The 18,690-nt window shown below is 38.0% G+C and overlaps 1 protein-coding gene across 1 annotated transcript in view; it reads right to left on the minus strand.

The window, feature by feature from the left end:
• The window catches only part of cntfr (ciliary neurotrophic factor receptor), a 184,198-nt gene that overhangs the window by 103,708 nt on the left and 61,800 nt on the right, over positions 1-18,690 (minus strand). The window contains exon 2 of the mRNA XM_017489980.3: positions 12,116-12,197. Within this exon, the coding sequence (XP_017345469.2) occupies positions 12,116-12,197 (82 nt within the window). The remainder of the gene's footprint in view (positions 1-12,115; positions 12,198-18,690) is intronic.

The raw sequence follows: 18,690 nt of genomic DNA on the forward strand, positions 1-18,690 counted from the left end.
GATTATATAATCTGTAGCCCTATTCGATTGGACTAGTTTTACATAAGGAGGTGGGTAATGTAATCGTTTCCAGAGTTTCTCTGGGATTTTACTCCCACCTGAATCTATCTTGTCAGTAACTGGGACTTTAAGCAATGACAGTTGTAGGAACGGCTATGTCAACCCGGAACTAACCGGCTGTTTACACTACAACAGTTTCAACTTAAAACGGAAAACTTTTTATGCGTTTTGGCTGTTCGTTATACATGACAACGGCATTTTGGGGCCTGAAAACGCAAACTTTTGAAAACAAAAGTTCAAAACAACGTGTGAGGCATTAAAAACTACAGGATTGTGTTTGTGTTGCTCAAGATTTTGAGTTTATTGACGCTTCTCGAGCAAAGTGTAGATTTACTGCATCACTACTTCGACCAGCGGAGACGCATTTCTTACACACACCAAATTATTAACCCACATCTACGCCGATGAAGGGTATTCAAAATCTTATCATTATCTTTGTAATCGTCTGTTTTGGAGAATATCTGTATCCTTTTATTGCTAATAAAATATAGAAAGCAGACTGACTGCCAGTGTCTCACTATTTGCACTATTTTGAATTTTTTCAGTATTTAAACATGAACGAGCTTTGTTAACAGAATTCTGACCTGGAGCACAAGAAAAATTAAAAGATGGTGTTGAAGACAGAAAAATCTATTTCCACAATGAAAAAAACTTCATGCACATTTCTTGGACATTACATTATGTTATATTAGGGACGTCTCAGCATTTATTAACTGAGAAAATAAGATAACCCCCCCCCCCCCCACCTTCCCCTAACGAGCAGCTCCCGAAGTGCATAATCAGCTCAGGAGGGGGTCCTGGATTCCCAGACCACATACCTCTAAGCATTTCACAGTTCCATTATGTGTTATCCCTCATTGGGCTGGATAGAGGACGCTTGACGTATTCCCTGATGTTCAGACATGGGGCGGTCTCTTCCGCACCACAGAGAGATGATGTCATATCCCCAGCCTGGTTTGAGCATGGGGTGACGGCTTCTGCACAGCTTGCAGGGGGAATGAAGCTCAAGGCGGAGCCCGAGGGGTGAGCAACGTTCACCATGAAGCTAGGGGGAGCTACGCTCTCCACAAGGTCAAAGGGGGGAGCGAAGTTCTCCACAAGGCCAGAGGGGGGAGCGATGAAACACACAAAAAACTTCATAACAAAAGAAAAAGTAATAAAGCACCGGAATGTTAAGCCTGCGCAGCTCTGTCTTCCTTCTCCTTGCCTAACCTATAATGTTGTCACAGTACCCTAAATCTGTGTTTGTGCTGTAGCCATGGAAACCAAAGTGACAAAGCATCAACTCAAATGCTAGGTTGCAACAGTGTTTGATGGTCTTTGGTGGTTAAGAAAATGTCATTTACAAAAGCAAGAGGGCTCCCAGGTGGTTCAACCATACGGCAAACGCATTTCTGCTGATGGATGGCTATGGCTTTGCGGAGATACAAACTAGCAATTTCTCTACAATGCCACAACCATTCAAGACCCTCTCCCAACACTCCATTTTTTTTCTAATATGTTAGAAGATAAGCTAATCACAGTGGAAGACTTTGTACTATTGTACTAATTCTACAAAGAGAAATGTGTTCACTTATATTTACTATACAACCAGAACAGTGTACTGAAATGATATGTATCTTTGACAAACTTGCTGTGAATTCATGGAAGGAACAGTGTTGTTATGTAGTGTAAATATAATTCTAATTCAACACACTTGAACAATGTGAAATTAATTTAATCCATTAAACCATGTTTTTGTAGAGTATGTCAAAAACCTGTGTTTGTGCTTTGATAGAACCATGGGCTACAGCAGCAGGGAGCAGTGATTCTAATTTGCTCATGTATAGTTCCTGCCACCGTGTTTGCTTAAACATTTTAATGACTGAATGTGTACGTGTCTGGAAAGATTCCCTATTCCCATTCATAGAAATAAAAGTTTGCCAATCTGCAGACAAATCTTATTCGGGAACAAACTTTGTCGGACTTTAGGTCTGGATTTGGGAAACTCTGCAGTTCGCTGTGCCCTATTCCCAAAATATTTCATGAAATATGGCAAACAATGACAAAAAAAAAAAAAACTGAATGTAAATCCGTCCTCACATTGACACAGTTTATTCCTATAAAACACTCATTTGTTTTACATATGGCCCTTCACCATCTCAAGATGTTGCTACTCTTTGAACCCTCCACCCACTACAGCTTATAAGACTAGCACATATGAGCAAAAACACATATCCAACAGAGTGCAGCCGAGTTCAGAGCTGCCTCGCTAGTTAGATGAATTAGCGGACATGGAAGCATAATTTAACTGCACTTCATTGCGTAACGTCTTTAAGAAGATCTTAGAGTACACACAAGCTGACAACATTTGCTGTGCTGACCTCTACGAGTAAACATTCTCATGTCTGTTTGAGACTCACTTGGCCATGTTGTTTGGCCCATCGGCATGAAAGAAACAGATCTATTTCACCGAAGAGCTTGTGTGAAGGACTCCATCTTGTTGCCAAATTTATTAGACGTCTTACAGGCTCGGGGGGAAGATTCAGAGCAGGCGGGCGCATTGAAGGAACAACACCACAACAGAATCTATCAATACAGCCCACCCGACTATCGTGTTCCTGCTTTCGAGAGACGCCGAGATCAGAATCACGGCACTAGAGCATCTGGGATTTGTAGACGAGACTCCGGAGGTCCATTTATGGAGAGATGCTATCAGAACGACACAGGAAGCAGAATCCACGTTTTCCAATTATGAAATCAATCACATTTTGCACAGTAAATAGATTTGGCCATATTTCTCCATTGTGGCCCCCACAAAACCTACTCTCCACTCATTTTTCATTCTCCACGTCTTAGTCACAGGCAGATGGAGACATCTGACACTAACTAGTTTCTCAGATCGGTACAGTACCAAAAAAGCAGAGAGTATGTGCATGGAGGATGCTGAGTCAATAAACACAATTGGAATAAACGAAGAAAAGATGTGTTTAATAGTGAACAAGGGAGACGTGTTTGTTTGGGATACTGAGCTGTTGGTGAAGAGTGCATCTATGATGTTGATTCATACGCAGGAAAAGGAAATGTATCGACAGACGTGCATTTGAATGATTCATACGCTGTTTATTTTCCAACATCTACAGTGGTAAACAGCCATTCAGAGGTTTGCGGGGATGAGGCACGTCCTTTTAGCTTTTCTAGTTTGACACGAGATATAATAAGCAGGATGAGAGTGTCTCAAAGAGGGAGTGAAAACGAGCTGTCTGCTCGTAGTTTTATCATTTCATGCACCTGACACTTTTCCCCCCCCAAGCTTTTTCTTGAAGGAAACCCAGGTTGTGATCTTGCCATTGCACTCACTTTTATTTTCTCATCCTCTCTCTTTCTCTTTCTTCCTCGTACCTGATAATGAGACCTTTAGCTGTACACATTGGGTCACACCTGTTTTCTTTCCCTTCACCGCCAGGCAGAGTGCGGCATGCTCCAGCTGTTGATAACATCTGTACTCGGGACTAAGTGTTAGCAAACTCTCACACACCTTGAAGCATGCTGTGGTGGCAGGATTCACACCTGATCCTCTTTAGGAAAGATGTTGCAAAAATTTCTCATTTAAAACACCATAGAAGAGTGGACCGGGATTACCATCCAAGCTGACATTTTCCTCTAATCCCACCCGCACCTTTGGATAAGCTAAATCTAATTTTCTAATAGCTGCGCAATAGCTCATGTAATCCAACGTGGCCTCACAAGGACTCATTTCCCATTGCAGTTAACTCAGCTTTGAACAGGACTCGACAACAAGGTTCTGGAATACCGAGGACTCTATAGGAACCCACATGCCAAAATAAACCGTAGATTAAAGGCAACAGCAGTGCCGCGCTCAGCAGAATGGGAAGTGGACGGGACAGTGGGTTGCACAGATAGATTGTGTCTCATTTGCACTTAGGAGCTCATGAATAATTAAAATGCCAGTGATGGGCTTGTCTGGACTCCCGGCGCAATGATTGATGGAATGAAAAGAGCCTTTGTCTGCTTGCTCCTGATGGAGAGAGTGAGCGAGCGAGCGAGTGAGAGATCATGAAAGAGAGGGGAGAGTCTTGAAGAAAAATCGACTGAATTAGCACGATACAGCTCTCCTACGCTTAATGAAGGCTAAAGCACAGGCTCTTTTATTGGTATTCGTTTACAGTTCTAGGCTATGAAAACTCAAATTGTGTGTTTAATTAAAAGACGTAGATCTTTTTTTATGTAATGTGAGCATAGCTATGAGGAATATCAAACTAGCTGGAAAAAAGTAAAGCACTTTAATATACGCTAATACATATCAGAGATGGTATAACCCAAGCGTGCTAAATTATGCTTTCAAATGTATAAATTATGCTTTCAAATCAAGGTATATAAACTTTATGGCTAATTCATTTCTTTAACCTATTATTGAAATGACATAAATGACATCAACCTAAATTCTTTACCTTAATCTTTAAAGATTTCCTGTTTACTAGTCAGTTAATGATATGCTAACTGCTGTGCATACAAACTAAAATTAGCCGTGTTTGCTAGTGAGTGAGTTAATGATAAGTTAACCGCTGTGCGTACATACTAAAATTACCCGTGATTGCTAGTAAGTGAGTTATTGATATGCTAACTGCTGTGCGTAAATACTAAAATTAGCCGTGTTTGCTAGTAAGTGAGTTAATGATATGCTAACCGCTGTGCGTACATACTAAAATTACCCGTGATTGCTAGTAAGTGAGTTATTGATATGCTAACTGCTGTGCGTAAATACTAAAATTAGCCGTGTTTGCTAGTAAGTGAGTTAATGATATGCTAACCGCCGTGCGTACATACTAAAATTAGCCGTGTTTGCTAGAAAGCAATTTTCTGATTTTTGAGTTCTTTTTTTAGTTCGTTTCCAAATTCAGTTATTTATTCCTAATGTTCATTCTTAGTACAATGAGGACAATTTCCATTTGCATGATTTCATTGCTCTAGAGAACAACAGATTAAATAAGTGGCACATTGAATTATTTACTTGCCAATTGTATGCTTGTTCTTGAGTTTTTCCAATAGCCAACAGATATTCCTTTTCATTAATACAGTATTCACATGAAAATTCAGTGTGTCTGCTTTCATTCATATCTATGTATTTCTGTAAATTTGCTTCATTTTGTAGATGTGAATGAATTAATTAACACAATATTGCGTGGTATTGTGATACTACTTGGTATCATGATACTTCAGCTGGTATAGTATCGTAAGCAATGTTTATGGTATTGTCACAACCCTATTGTACAGTAACTGTATACAGTATAACAAGAAAATACAACAAATAAATTGGCTATGTGGGCCATTCGCGCTCATGACAAGTAAGTATAATCTATAGGCCTTTTAAAGTTTTAAGTCAGTCAGTTTTAAGTTTTAAATCAGGTCATGGTATTATTAATAACTCTCTAGTGAAATGAGTTAGTTTTACTGATGACTGTCATCCCGAGAGCAGTGGCACAACTCAAAAACAAATGTCTTGCTTCAAGTATAACTGAGCTCCCAGCCATTCCACATCAACACAAATCTAATTGTGTACACACACACACACACACACACACACACACACACACACACACACAAGAGCGAATCAATCATCCCACACACTCAGAGCGGAGCGATGGTTGTTTTGATGATTTATCATTAGAAGAATGAAAGCAGGCAGCAGCTGTAAGCATTCATTTTATAAATGAACAAACTCTGATTGTCAATCGTGTCTATAAGGTCTACGTCTTTAGGTTATCCGTTCTGAGAAAATAGCATCGAGATCAAAATGTGTGCGAGGATGGTATTTGGTTTATTTACCGTTGCAGGAGATTGATGAGCCATGCTGAAGGTTTAATGATGGTGGCCTGTGCCATCAGGTCATTCATATCATTAGTCAAGTGGACGGCATTTTCATTAATGTACGTCATTGTTTGCGCTCATGTTACCTCCTTGTGGATTGTGTTTGACGTTAATTATAACTATCACATCACAACTTCATCACATGCACAAACACTCCTGAGTGAATTGTCAACACTTGCTGTGTGTATATGTGTGTTTGGTTTTGTGAATTTTCCTGTCTTACACCTGGCATCAATATGCATACTGGGTGATCCGATCACAAGTGGATACCTGAGATGCATAGACATTCACACCTGGCTTTAAACGTAAAGGCATTTACATTGACCACTTGTGATCGGATTTCATACATCGTTTACGCTGGAGAAAGGTTGATCACGCACATGTATTACGTCAGTCTTCCGTTGCAGAAGCAGAAATCCATCCATCCATCCATCCATTTTCTGTATCGCTTATCCTACACAGGGTGGTGGGGAACTTGGAACCCATCCCAGTGCATGAAGTGGGGACACCTTGGACAGGGTGCCAACCCATCGCAGGGCACACACATATTCACATACTATGGACAATTTGGGAAGACCTATCAGCCTACAGTGCATGTCTTTGGACTGGTGGAAGAAACTGGAGTACTCAGAGGAAACCCCTTAACCATAGGGAGAACATGCAAACTCCATGCAAACAGGGCGGAGGCAGGATTTGAACCCCCAACCCTGGACGTGTGAGACAAATGTGAAATCCACTAAGCCACCATGCCCCCCCAACAGAGGCAGAACTATCCGCAAATCATACCTCACCTACCTGTACGGACTGTTTCAAACATTATAATCATGTGGTCTGCTCACGAAACTTATAAAGCCTTTGCTATTCTAGCATCATTTTTCTCCGTTAGTCTACCACTCAGTGCGATTTCCAAACTGTCTCGCAATGATTACATATTCTCCAGCCAAGACAATGACGCATTCGTTCACGTGCTCCTTTGTTGCTCTCGATGTGGGTCACACTAAAAATATGATGTGGACATATGCATCACAAATTTGGTTTGAGGTTGTTTTTGAGACACATTTGACCCTGTTCACAATTGTACTTAGTGTTATCCACTCAGGATCCGATGATAGTGCCAGGTGTGAACAGAGCCTATGTGGCTACACCTTGTCAAGACCAGCAAGATAAAGTAAAGACAACTTTACAGTGTAAAGTGCTTTTTTCATTAATTTTTTTTCCACAAAACTAAATCTGTAAAACAATTTCTTTATGGTTATTGAGGTGTCGATTCTTACTATATGTTCTTAGTTACAGACATACAATCGATATATTACATATGTATAATTCTACATGCTTGTCACACACAAAAAAAACCCCAAAAACGTGTCCTTATTGTGGTATATTAAAGGGTTACAACTTGTAAATTTGTTTGTCTTTTCAAGCCTGCTCTTGTACAAGATTGAATGAACTACAGCAACATGGATGGATTTAGTTTTTTCATGCAAATTAATGAAAAAGGTTTACATTATAACCCCATCCCTAACCCTAACAGCTGGAGCTTTTAATACAAAACAAGTCATTGCAAATTTGCAGGCCTAAGACTACACTCTTAGAAAAAAAGAGTTTGTTTAGATACTTTTTGTCAAAATACTTTTTAAATATTGCCCCCCCCTCAAAAATTAGTTTGGTCTGCTCCATTACGCATCTTGAAACATGCCCCCTTCACAGAGACAGAGAGTGATTTCCATGGATGAGAAAGGGAAGTGAAGAAACGATAAGGTGGAGCTGAAAAGCTATGCGAAAACAACAACAACAACAACAACAACAACAACAACAACAAAAGTTTAGAGCATTAGATGCAGATGCTGTGAAATGTTTTAAATGAACAGATTTTGCCTTTGGCGTGAAGGCAAGTTGCAGCTCTGCAGGCGATGACGGCTCTAGCGTTAGAGATTATTCTAGCATTACAGTTCATTCTATCTCTCTCTCCCTCTCTCATACACACGAACTCTCTTTCTCGTACACATACAGTAGACATGCATTTTCAAATATACACTTTCTCAACCACATATACATACACACACTCATATGTATACCCTCCTCTTCTTCCTCCTAAAGCTCTGCTGACCTGCTCCCAAAAGAAACCCTGAATTATGCCGACATGATCACAGGCACGTTTAATGTCCCATGATGACAGTGTGTCATTCAGATGTGGATTCAGATGTGTTCAAAGATAAAGTTTCAGTCCTGATTCAGGAGTACAGCTGAGTGCTGCAGCTCTCCTACACTGCACCCAGATGATGCCCACTTACTAGCTAACATGCTGTCTTGATTATTTTATATTCTTTGTCACACATGTTTGCCTGTTTTACAAATATGACTTGATATCTGTTCAGTGCTACTTCAAATAAATATGTTTAAATAGCATTTATGCATTATTCTGTATTGTATTATATTTTTATGCTAGTAAGTGGTGTTAAAAATTGGTCTGTGTGTGTTATGATGGGGCGTGTTGTGGGCCAGGTGTGCTGGTCCGCTCTGGGCCAGAAAGTCCAGTCCACTTTTTGTGTGGGTGACTTTTTTTTTTTTTTTTTTTTTGCAAATGCTTACAAAACTAGAATAAGGAAGTAATGTTTACTTGAACCGACTGCATACTAATGTAGAGAAATGGTCTTTGAACTCGATTTTCTTATACATTTATGGAATTTTAAACTGATTTCATTATAAGTGTTATGGATGGATCCTTTTGAATATCTCTTGGGTTTTTTCTTTTTTTTCTTTTTCAGCTTTAACGCCTAAGGTTATTGTATAATGAAAAGTGTTGAAAGATCCAGTATTTTGGTAAAGTTTTCTTTTGTTTCTCACTTTGTGTATCTCAGTCAGGTGCATGAACAAGTTTGTTATGTAGTCATGTTTGGTTCTACCAATTTAGTCTTTATGAACACTGATGTCAATGCAGGTACCAATTGGAGATCTACTTCTTATGGGAACCATTAAGAAACAATGGTGATAAATGATTTGTGAAATTGGATTATCCGTTTCCAAGAAATAACATTTAGATGATGTGTACTTTTTTATTTGTGTAGTTCTCCGATTTACATAACACAACTCATTTAAGATTTCTTGCATTAAATAAACGAGTTAAACTTGTTTTATTTGGGCAATAGTTAAGCATTTAACCTAAAAAGTGCTAGTTAAATTTACTTACATGCTTTATTAGAATTATTATCAGTGCTTTGTAAACCCTACTTATAATATGCTTAGTTAAAATGACTAAGACGTCATGTGTGGAAGTTGCTACACTTTTCTTGAATAAATCTCACTGCGATATTCATTTTTTCAGTATGACACCAAGGTTTCTTTTATTTTCATGGCAGTAGCCCTATGTGAGACCTCGTTATGTCCGAACGGTGCTGACGACAGCCTGACTAAGTGAAAGTGTCCTCTGACAGTGACATCATCACACCAGTCATGCCGTGGTGAAGCACAGCGGTGATGTAAGCAGGGCCGAAGGGAGCGATGACCATCGCGGTAATTTGGGAGATGATGACAGAATGAGAGCACTGGATAAAGCCAGTGCAGTGAGAGCTCTATCACAGTCTGAGTTCCGCCAGTTTTAAAGAAACTGATTAGTCTGGAACCATTAGGTCACACAAATTGATTTATTTGTGTATCTAGAACTAATTAGCCTGAGACACTCAAATAAAGTAAGATAGAGCCACTCAAAGGACCCAGCAGCAATTGATCGTCCTAATGCTGGTATAAGTCTCTCTAATTCAGTTTGGAAGAAATAACTGATACATTTGATCTATTTTTGTAGAGCCATACATGCAGTTACAGGCTTTTTTTAAAAAATATATATTTTAATTTGTCTTTGATTAATAATCATTGTGCTGTACCTATAATAGTAGTCAACCAAAATGTTGTGTACTACATGTATAGATACCTACAAATAACATCTGCATGTCTGTGTGATATATATATATATATATATATATATATATATATATATATATATATATATATATATATATATATATATATATATATAAGTCTTTCTTAAGAAGGAATGCAGTTATGGTTAGTACAAACACTTGCACATGTACACATACACACACACACACACACACACACACACACACACACACACACACACACACACACACACACATACCACCATGCAGTCAGGTGATGCCAATTAAGCCCTTAGCTCACTCTTGTTTCAACCAGAAAGGAGATAAGGTGGAAGTATTCAAGGAATTTATATCTAAACATTTAAAGAAATTAAAGAAATTTAAAGAAATCATTTTTTCACTCTAATCTTTATCTATTACATCTGCTGCATATATATGACAAGAATTTCGACATGTTTCTGTGTACTGAGAAAAGAAACAGACAGAAAGCCTGCTTACTCACTTGCTCACTTAGAATGGAAGTTGACAAATTTGTCAGTGAATTAAATTCTATAGGATGTATTCAGAGTTGAGTTAAGTACACATAGTGTACACATCGATATTCATATCTGAGATATAACTACAGACTCGTGTGCTACTTGTGACACGTACACAGCGTTTATGTACACAGGGTTGGTTATGTCATGGTTAGGAGTGATTTTGTCCTTGAACTGGAGTTGTTTTGTTTTTTTCTCACAGAATCAACTCAAAGTATGGCCAGCTTGACCATTAAACCGTGGATTTTTTTTTTTTTTTTTTTTTTTTTTAAGAACAGCATAAATTAACGAAAACATGGGCACAAGTTAATATTCCAAGCACACATGAACTCAAATTTGTATCTTTAATGTGTGTCTGGTTTATTGTGTGAGCACACAACGTAAAAAATAAAAGAATTCACAACAGCAGATGCAGTGCTTTTCACACCTCCCTGAGATTCACACTTGCAAAATATTCCTAGTTCACCGTGAAGAAAATAGGATACACTGTATCAAATGCTGCTTTATAGACTTCACAAAATATTGCACTGCTATTGATGACACTATTGATGATATATTTTTTAGGCTTAACTCTTTTTCTTAGAGGCCAAAAAATGGAATTTCCACCTGTTTTGGGGTGTCCATGTTCAGCATTGAATTAATTTGTGATGTCGCACTCCACATTAGTGGTTAATGGCTCATATGAAAGTAGACACTCAGGGTTTTAAGAATTTGCAGTTTTTCATGAATATATATATATATATATATATATATATATATATATATATATATATATATATATATATATTAATCTGGTCTCATAGGTTTAAATGTTTATATATAAATGTATTGTAGCAGTTGTTTTACAATCAGAAAAGCTTTAGTTGTGTTGAATGTTTTATCTCTGTACCAATGTTATTGTGGAGGCATGTGAATTGTTTGCATCACACTGCTCACCAGCAGCTAAACGCAGTCACGATACTCCACACACAGAAACCCAACAGTGTCCCGACTAATCGTATAACAAACTTGCAGTGATAAACGAATTCATTTGTTTTAGTGTTTGAAAATGTCCGATAAGTCAATGTCCATTCCTCTGGCTGCTAGAAAGTGAAAACTGTATGTTTATATAGAAATATAGCAATCCAGACACATAAGAAAATAAAATAAAATAAAAACTCCCATCCCAAAGGAGGATCTACTCATGAAAAAGCTGGCAACCTCAGAGTTGTTAGGTACCTGCATAGCACAACTCTGAATACTGAGAACTTTTCCTGCATAAATACTGCCATAACATTTGAACATAAGTCGCTAACTCAGCCCTAAATATAATTCATTCTTTCAGAGATGACCGTTCAAAGGAAGAAGTTGTGGTAAGCTTATAACACTTTTAAGGAAATGTAAGTAACCAAATTACTTCTTTACTGTGTTGCTAAGAAGGCCGTTAACATTTCTGTCATCCTAAAATGTTTGATTGTTTGAGTGACTCAGTTGTAATTTTGAACTAAGGTTATATTGTCTGTGCTCAGACATCTATTTATAAGCGAGTTTCAGGTTTCCTGTCCATGATAACTGCACATGCAAGGTGATTGACAGAGACTAGGCTGAAGACGCACTGAAGTTGTCCTCTAATGTGAAGAGAAAGATGCGAGATCAGAGAGAAAACAAGATCTAAAAGATGTAAAAGTTCAAACCCACCCACATGGCAAGAAAGGAAATGTGAGCAGATGGAAATAAGAGGATGGTTGAGGAAGTTGAGGGAACAGGAAGATGCCTTACCTTGCTGGCCGCGTCGCTGGGCATACACCACCACCACGGCTGCGAGCACCACGTAGCACACCGACGTCACAACGTTGGCCATCTGCAGAGACACACACACAAGGGGGCAACGGTAAACTTCCGGCCAGCCTGGAATAAAACCCAGCACCACTGATGCTGAGTCAACATGAGGAGCTTCCTCGTTCTCTCTCCGTCCCTTTCGGTCTCCTCTCTGACTGCCTCCTCATCCTCTGCCGTTACTCTGCTCTCCCTCCCTCCCTCCTGCACTTCATCACTCACCCTCCCTCCCGTTTTAAAGATCCTGCTCAGAAGAATTGGCGTCTGCAGGGAGCGCTCACTCCATTCACTCCACACACACACACCACACACACGTGCCTTTAAAGGGCCAACGGAAGCCGAAAGAAGTCTGACCTCAGCCTCGGACCTCTCTGGCCTCAGGCTACAGAGGGAGAGTGGAAAAATGAAAGAGAAACGCAGCACAATGCCAGGCTCTGTCATTTTTTATGGCCTTTAATGAAGTACAGTACTACATGCAAAATTCTCGCTCCTCCTCGGACTACTTTAAGTCCCTTCCTTTCAGTCCGGTTCTCTTCCTCTTCTTCTCTCTAGCTCATTTTGTTTCCCTTCTCACTCCCCAAATGGAGCATTAAAACCCAGACCAAGAACAACACCTCCCAAGGTCTGGGTATCAATCTATCTCTCTAACCATGTCCCACATTTCAAACATTAAAAAGATCCTACAGTTAAAACAACACAAGGAGTCCCCCCCCCCCGAAGCAGATGTGCAATATTTCAATATTTGAGGCATGAAAAAAAAAAAATCCCCCAGTTAGCCATGGGAGGCAATGCAAGCAGAAGACGAACAGTTTTTATTTTTTTATTTTTTAACACTTGTTTCAATTTTCTGCCTTAATCCCATCAAGCAGTCATTTATTAAAACAGGAAATTGTGACACGCTACATGGGCTAACATGCTAATGATTTTTGCGTAGCCTAGCCCCAGCTCACGAAGGCTTTTTCACCAGCAAAAGAGCAACCTTTCCTTAGGCTCTGATGTCGAACAGATAACTGAGCGGGGTGCTGAGCTAATATTTGTGTGGTACTTTTATCTGTCCACACAGTGAATATAGAGAATGTTTAGCTTTTGGTCTGCTACTTATTATAGCTTAATTTATGTGTCTGCCTGCTAAGCTAGCCTTTTATCACCAGACTGGATTCATTCAGGATTCATCGCACGGAAATTTGCAGCAGATTAGAAACAGACATCGAGTACTCTCATCGAGTACATATGAAATGAATCAATATATTTTTTAGGTGTGGGAATGATAATGTGTCAGTGAGCATTTTAGTGTTTATTAGCATTATTTATGGCATTAGTTAACAGTAACAAAGCATGCAGTTTAACATGAGACTTATATACATGAGACATATAAGAAATTATTCAGGCTTTCATTGTCAAACATATTACTTAGTAACTTTTATGAATTATTCCGAAACTACAGTGAAGCAAGGGTAAAAACAGTTAAGTACAGGTCCGATGTATGGCAGAACAGTTGTTGGAGCTTTAATTCAAGCAGTGACGGTTTCCAGAAGCAACTATTTTAACACATGCGACATCACCTGAGTTATAAATATCTGCATTATCCAGTTTTTATTCCATTAATAACTATTTTTTATTGCATCAATGACTAATTTTCTATTCCACCAATGACTAATTTGGTGGTCATTATTAATACAAGTGTTAATTATATATTACACCATTGCATTTTATTTATGAATGTACGGAATAAAACACATTGGGGCATTGCTGTTATTGAGGCGGAGTCACATGACTTTTTTATGCACATTGAGGAATTTATTCATTAAATGTATGTCCATCATATCTTATACACATGCTTTCTTATTGAATAAAAAAAAATATATCCACGTTAATTGAGTGTATACGTTTTTTTATGCCTATTTTGGAGATTTTATTCACATATGGTGTTTCCATCCATCGTTTTTTTATTGCAATATCCCAAAATTCACATAAAACACAGGTATGTGGATGGAAACGTAGCTAACGATAGGGTGTTGTGCTGTGACGTGGAGTTAGAGGTACCACCCTGAAGTTGATTATTTTCTTATAACCACACATTCTGAAGTGTTTTATTCTATGTCACAACAATTTGCCAATGGGTACAATTTTATATTGGCATAGATTATATCCATTTACAGTTACATTTAATGTTATGTATCACGTCGAGGCTGGAATCTGTGTCTAACTACACGTCCCAGAATTCAGCATGGCCTACGAAACATGGCTTCTGAAGACTACAGTACCCAGACCTTCTCAGATTCACACTCTCCTGATTCATGATTACACACACCTGGACTCAATCACCTGCACTGCCACACTCACACTATATAGGGATGCTTTTCTTATTCGTGCATCCTCGCATCCTTTCCTTGAGTCAAAGCTCCACCCCCTTAAGATGTGAGGGAAGGATGCAAGGATGAGATGCGAGGAGAAAGGCACCGAAGCAAGTTAAACGGAATATCCTCACTCTCTCAAGCGTCACTTCAAAGCAATGTCAATTAATGATGACTGCGCTCAGATGGATGACCTCACTGCGCTTTAGGGATCGGCCATTACATTGTTGGAGTTTGGTTAATAACAACATTCGAAATAAAGCTAAATGCACTGATAGTATGCAAATTGTCTGGGTTATTCAACAATGAATTAATGAACAAGACATAATTTATCGCATCTTTTGTGCACCTTTGCATATCCAAACATACAAGCATCAATCAATTACAATATTCATTGTAAGCATAATATTATTTAATTATATTTCACACAAAATTCCAAAGGACTTTTTGTTTGAGATTGTGGAAGGAGGAGGGGAATTTATACATACATCAGGTTTTTTGACAAGAAACACTTCCACATAGGATACACCTCTGTATCCTCTCTCTTAGCTCCTCTGGAAGCTTCCTCACTCCTCATTCCTCACCTCCTCGCAGTGCAATTAGAGAATTAATATGTCCTTCAAGATGACTTCAATCGATTTCCGAGTCACCGGCTGGAGGACGGAGGACCGAGGAAACGAGGAAGCATCAATTTGAGCATTGAGGACTCTCAGTATTCACATTCATTGCATAGTATACGTGTCTGCGCGTCTCTTGTACCAGTCTATACCAAGCCGTTTGAGCCATTGTTTGTTTCTCTGGTTTTGAACTTGTTTTGTGTTTTACGTTTTTTGACTTTCCCTGCCCTTGTTTATGCTGTTTGTACATCGATCGACCCACGTCTTTATACTGTTTACCAAGTGATTAAAAACCATTGAGGACCTGCGTTTATGTCCGTAACTGCTTTGCGACATTATGGAACGTCCATGAAATATTTGATCACGACAGTTCCTTCCTCACCAGCCTTTAATTTTCTCTAAGTTAATAATAGAAAAAACAAATCACCTTGTCATGATAGCAAATCCCCCATCCTGCAATCTATCCCATGTTGAATTGATCGAGTATTTCTTATTATAAGATCACAATAAACCAAATTTAAGATTATTAAACCCATTTGAAGCTTGAAATGGTCTTTTTAATATCAAAATTATCTGTCAGTAGAATAAGAAGACTATAAGTTTGAAATAAGTAATAATATCTAGTAGAGCAGGTGGTCTACTAATCGTAGGGTTGGCAGTTCGATTCCCAGCCCACATGACTCCACATGCCGAAGTGTCCTTGGGCAAGACACTGAACCCCAAGTTGTTCCCGATGGCAAGTTGCTATATAAGTGCAGACCATTTAATGATCTTATATTTGGTTTATTGTAATCTTATAATAAGAAATACTAGACAAATCTGAATACATTCAAGAATAAATATATTTTCACTTGCTGAGATGACTTTGTTTTTGCAGTGTAAATAAAGACATCACCATATCAACATTGTTTACGCATTCATACCGAGCGTCAGCTATACAAGTCAGTGTGTAAGTTGTTACTAAAGAAATGATAACATACTTTATAAAAACAAATGCAGCTGGAACTACTGTCTGAGCTGCTGTTTAACCACACCTAAAATAATCAACACCTTCTGACCAATCAGAATCAAGCATTCCATGTCTTAAATGATGCTCGTTAAGGAGCCCGGTTTGAATGATGGGATAATGACGTGCCATCAGTGGGCAACATGTTGCAGTATTTCTCAACTGTCCTCTAAAATAATCAGCTAAATGCTAAAAGACTCTCGCTACCGCTTGCTATTCGTGCTCTACTCAGCTGTCATTTCTTATCCTGTCCATTCTCAAAGTGCTTCTAATTAATAACATTTATAACCAAACTGTATTTGAAGAACGTAACCGGGATTTCGTGAATAATTTCAGTTACAAGCACAGCACAAAAGCAGAGCTTCTCTGGAAAGGTTGAAGGCAACCATCAGGCAACGCACATGACTGACAGTCCATATTTCTCCCAGCATTACAGGAATGAAATTCACTGACAGCGGTGAAATTAAAATTGCATCTCACTGTTCCTGCTCTTGAATTCTGCTCCCTCTCTCTTCACGTACATAGCATTTAGCCTGTTAAACGCTGGGAAAATAAGTTTGATAACTGACAGCTCGGAATCTTTTCTTTTCTTCAAGTCACGCTGCGGCACTGAAGATATTATAATAACCCCTGCGTATTGAGTGCCGTTTCGTTTACCTTCACCTTCTTCCATTTTTATTTATTCATTCTTTATTTACGGCCTCGGTGCTGAATAGACGTTTCACTTCGCCACTTAATTAAAATATATAATTCATTATAGCCGCCAAATATTCTCTCTCTCTCTCTCTTTCTGTCTCTCTCTTTCTCTCTTCCCAGGTTCTTTGTGATGTCCTGTACCATTTGCATTTAAATTGGAAATTCCAGGCTGAATCCTGACGAGAGATGGGACGAAGTATCACACGCACAAAAAAAAATGAATCCCATCGCAGCAAGAGTCCAGAGTCCCATCATGCTGATGACTGACACACCAAGAGGACTCATAAAAGCTCCTTTTAGAGTGTGTTTTATTTCCCTCATTGGGAAAAGAGTGAATTGTGTGAATATGTGAATGCATACTCATTATGAATCTATCTGCTTTGTGTTAATGTAGATAGATGTGTGAGGTTTAGGTGGATGTCTAGTGTCAAAAAACGAAGAGGCGTGGCCCCCATGAGTGACGTTATTTTATTATTATTATTATTATTATTATTATTATTATTATTATTACTTTTTTCGTTTATATATATATATATATATATATATATATATATATATATATATATATATATATATATTTACATCTCACTTGATGTCCTGGGCGTAATGCAACCCTCTCTCTCTCTCTCTCTCTCTCTCTCTCTCTCTCTCTCTCTCTCTCTCTCTCTATATATATATATATATATATATATATATATATATATATATATATATATATATATATCTTAGTATTTATGCTAAAAGGCCGCTTTTATGAATAAAATATGTTGTCAAAACATTTGAGTTTTTCATTAAAGACTAGACCTGCTAATTTTGATGTGTAACTTCTGTGTTTTTACATCGGGCCACTATCACTCAAAAGTATTCTCAAAAGTGGTAGATGAGTCATCGTGAATGTCTTGTGTAGATAATAATAATAATAATAATAATAAACAACTTTATTTTATATAAGGCACTTTTTAAGAGAATATAGGCATGTAAAAAAAAACAACTGTTAATAATAAAATATAATTCAATGATTAATAACAATAATAGTTATAATAATAATTAAATAACAAAAAAAGTCATCAAGTAAAAGCAATCCTAAAGAAATAAGTTTTAAAGAAGATTCAAATACATGTTTACACAGTTTGAACTTCCTGATATTAACTGACCCTATGGAAGTCCTGCCCCATTTTCCTCATCTCATAATCTCAGTAATAATTTCAACCAGTGCTCTTGTCTAGACTCAATTTTCTTGCTTGAAAGATGCACTGATACAGCATCCTCATCCTCACTTTCTGTAAGGTAAATGGAGAACAAGCCTCATCTATCAAGCTGGATTTTATATGAATTTATTTGTGATTTGTTTGCATGATTGTTCATTTACACAAGAAATTTGGTATTCATGAAAATGCAGTAAATTCGTAAAAACATTCATATCAATCCTACCCTTGGAAGTTTGTGAGAGTGTAGAAATTGACGCATAAAAAGACTAGCTAATATAAACCTCGACTCGACTTAAAATCATATAATTTGCATGGATTGCTGCACTTTTATATATGAAATATATTGTCAAGTCCACAACGTCTTACAGAAGTACTTTGTAGTCTCTATCGAAATGATAAATCCTTATGCAACTTGCAGACATGAGCTGAATGAAGAAAGACACCGCAGACTAAACTCAAGTACTCAAGACAGGTTTTGGATTTCACGTTTATAAGTTTTCAAAAATTAAACAAAAATTAAACTATATAGAAAATCAAATAAAGGGAAAAAAAAGCTAATGTAAGTAATTATTTGAGAGCTACAACAATAACAAGCTACTTACATTTGTAACTGAAAGTTGGCTGGTTGTTCGTCCGC

The sequence above is a fragment of the Ictalurus punctatus genome, chromosome 16, assembly GCF_001660625.3.
Source record: "Ictalurus punctatus breed USDA103 chromosome 16, Coco_2.0, whole genome shotgun sequence".
NCBI lineage: Eukaryota > Metazoa > Chordata > Actinopteri > Siluriformes > Ictaluridae > Ictalurus > Ictalurus punctatus.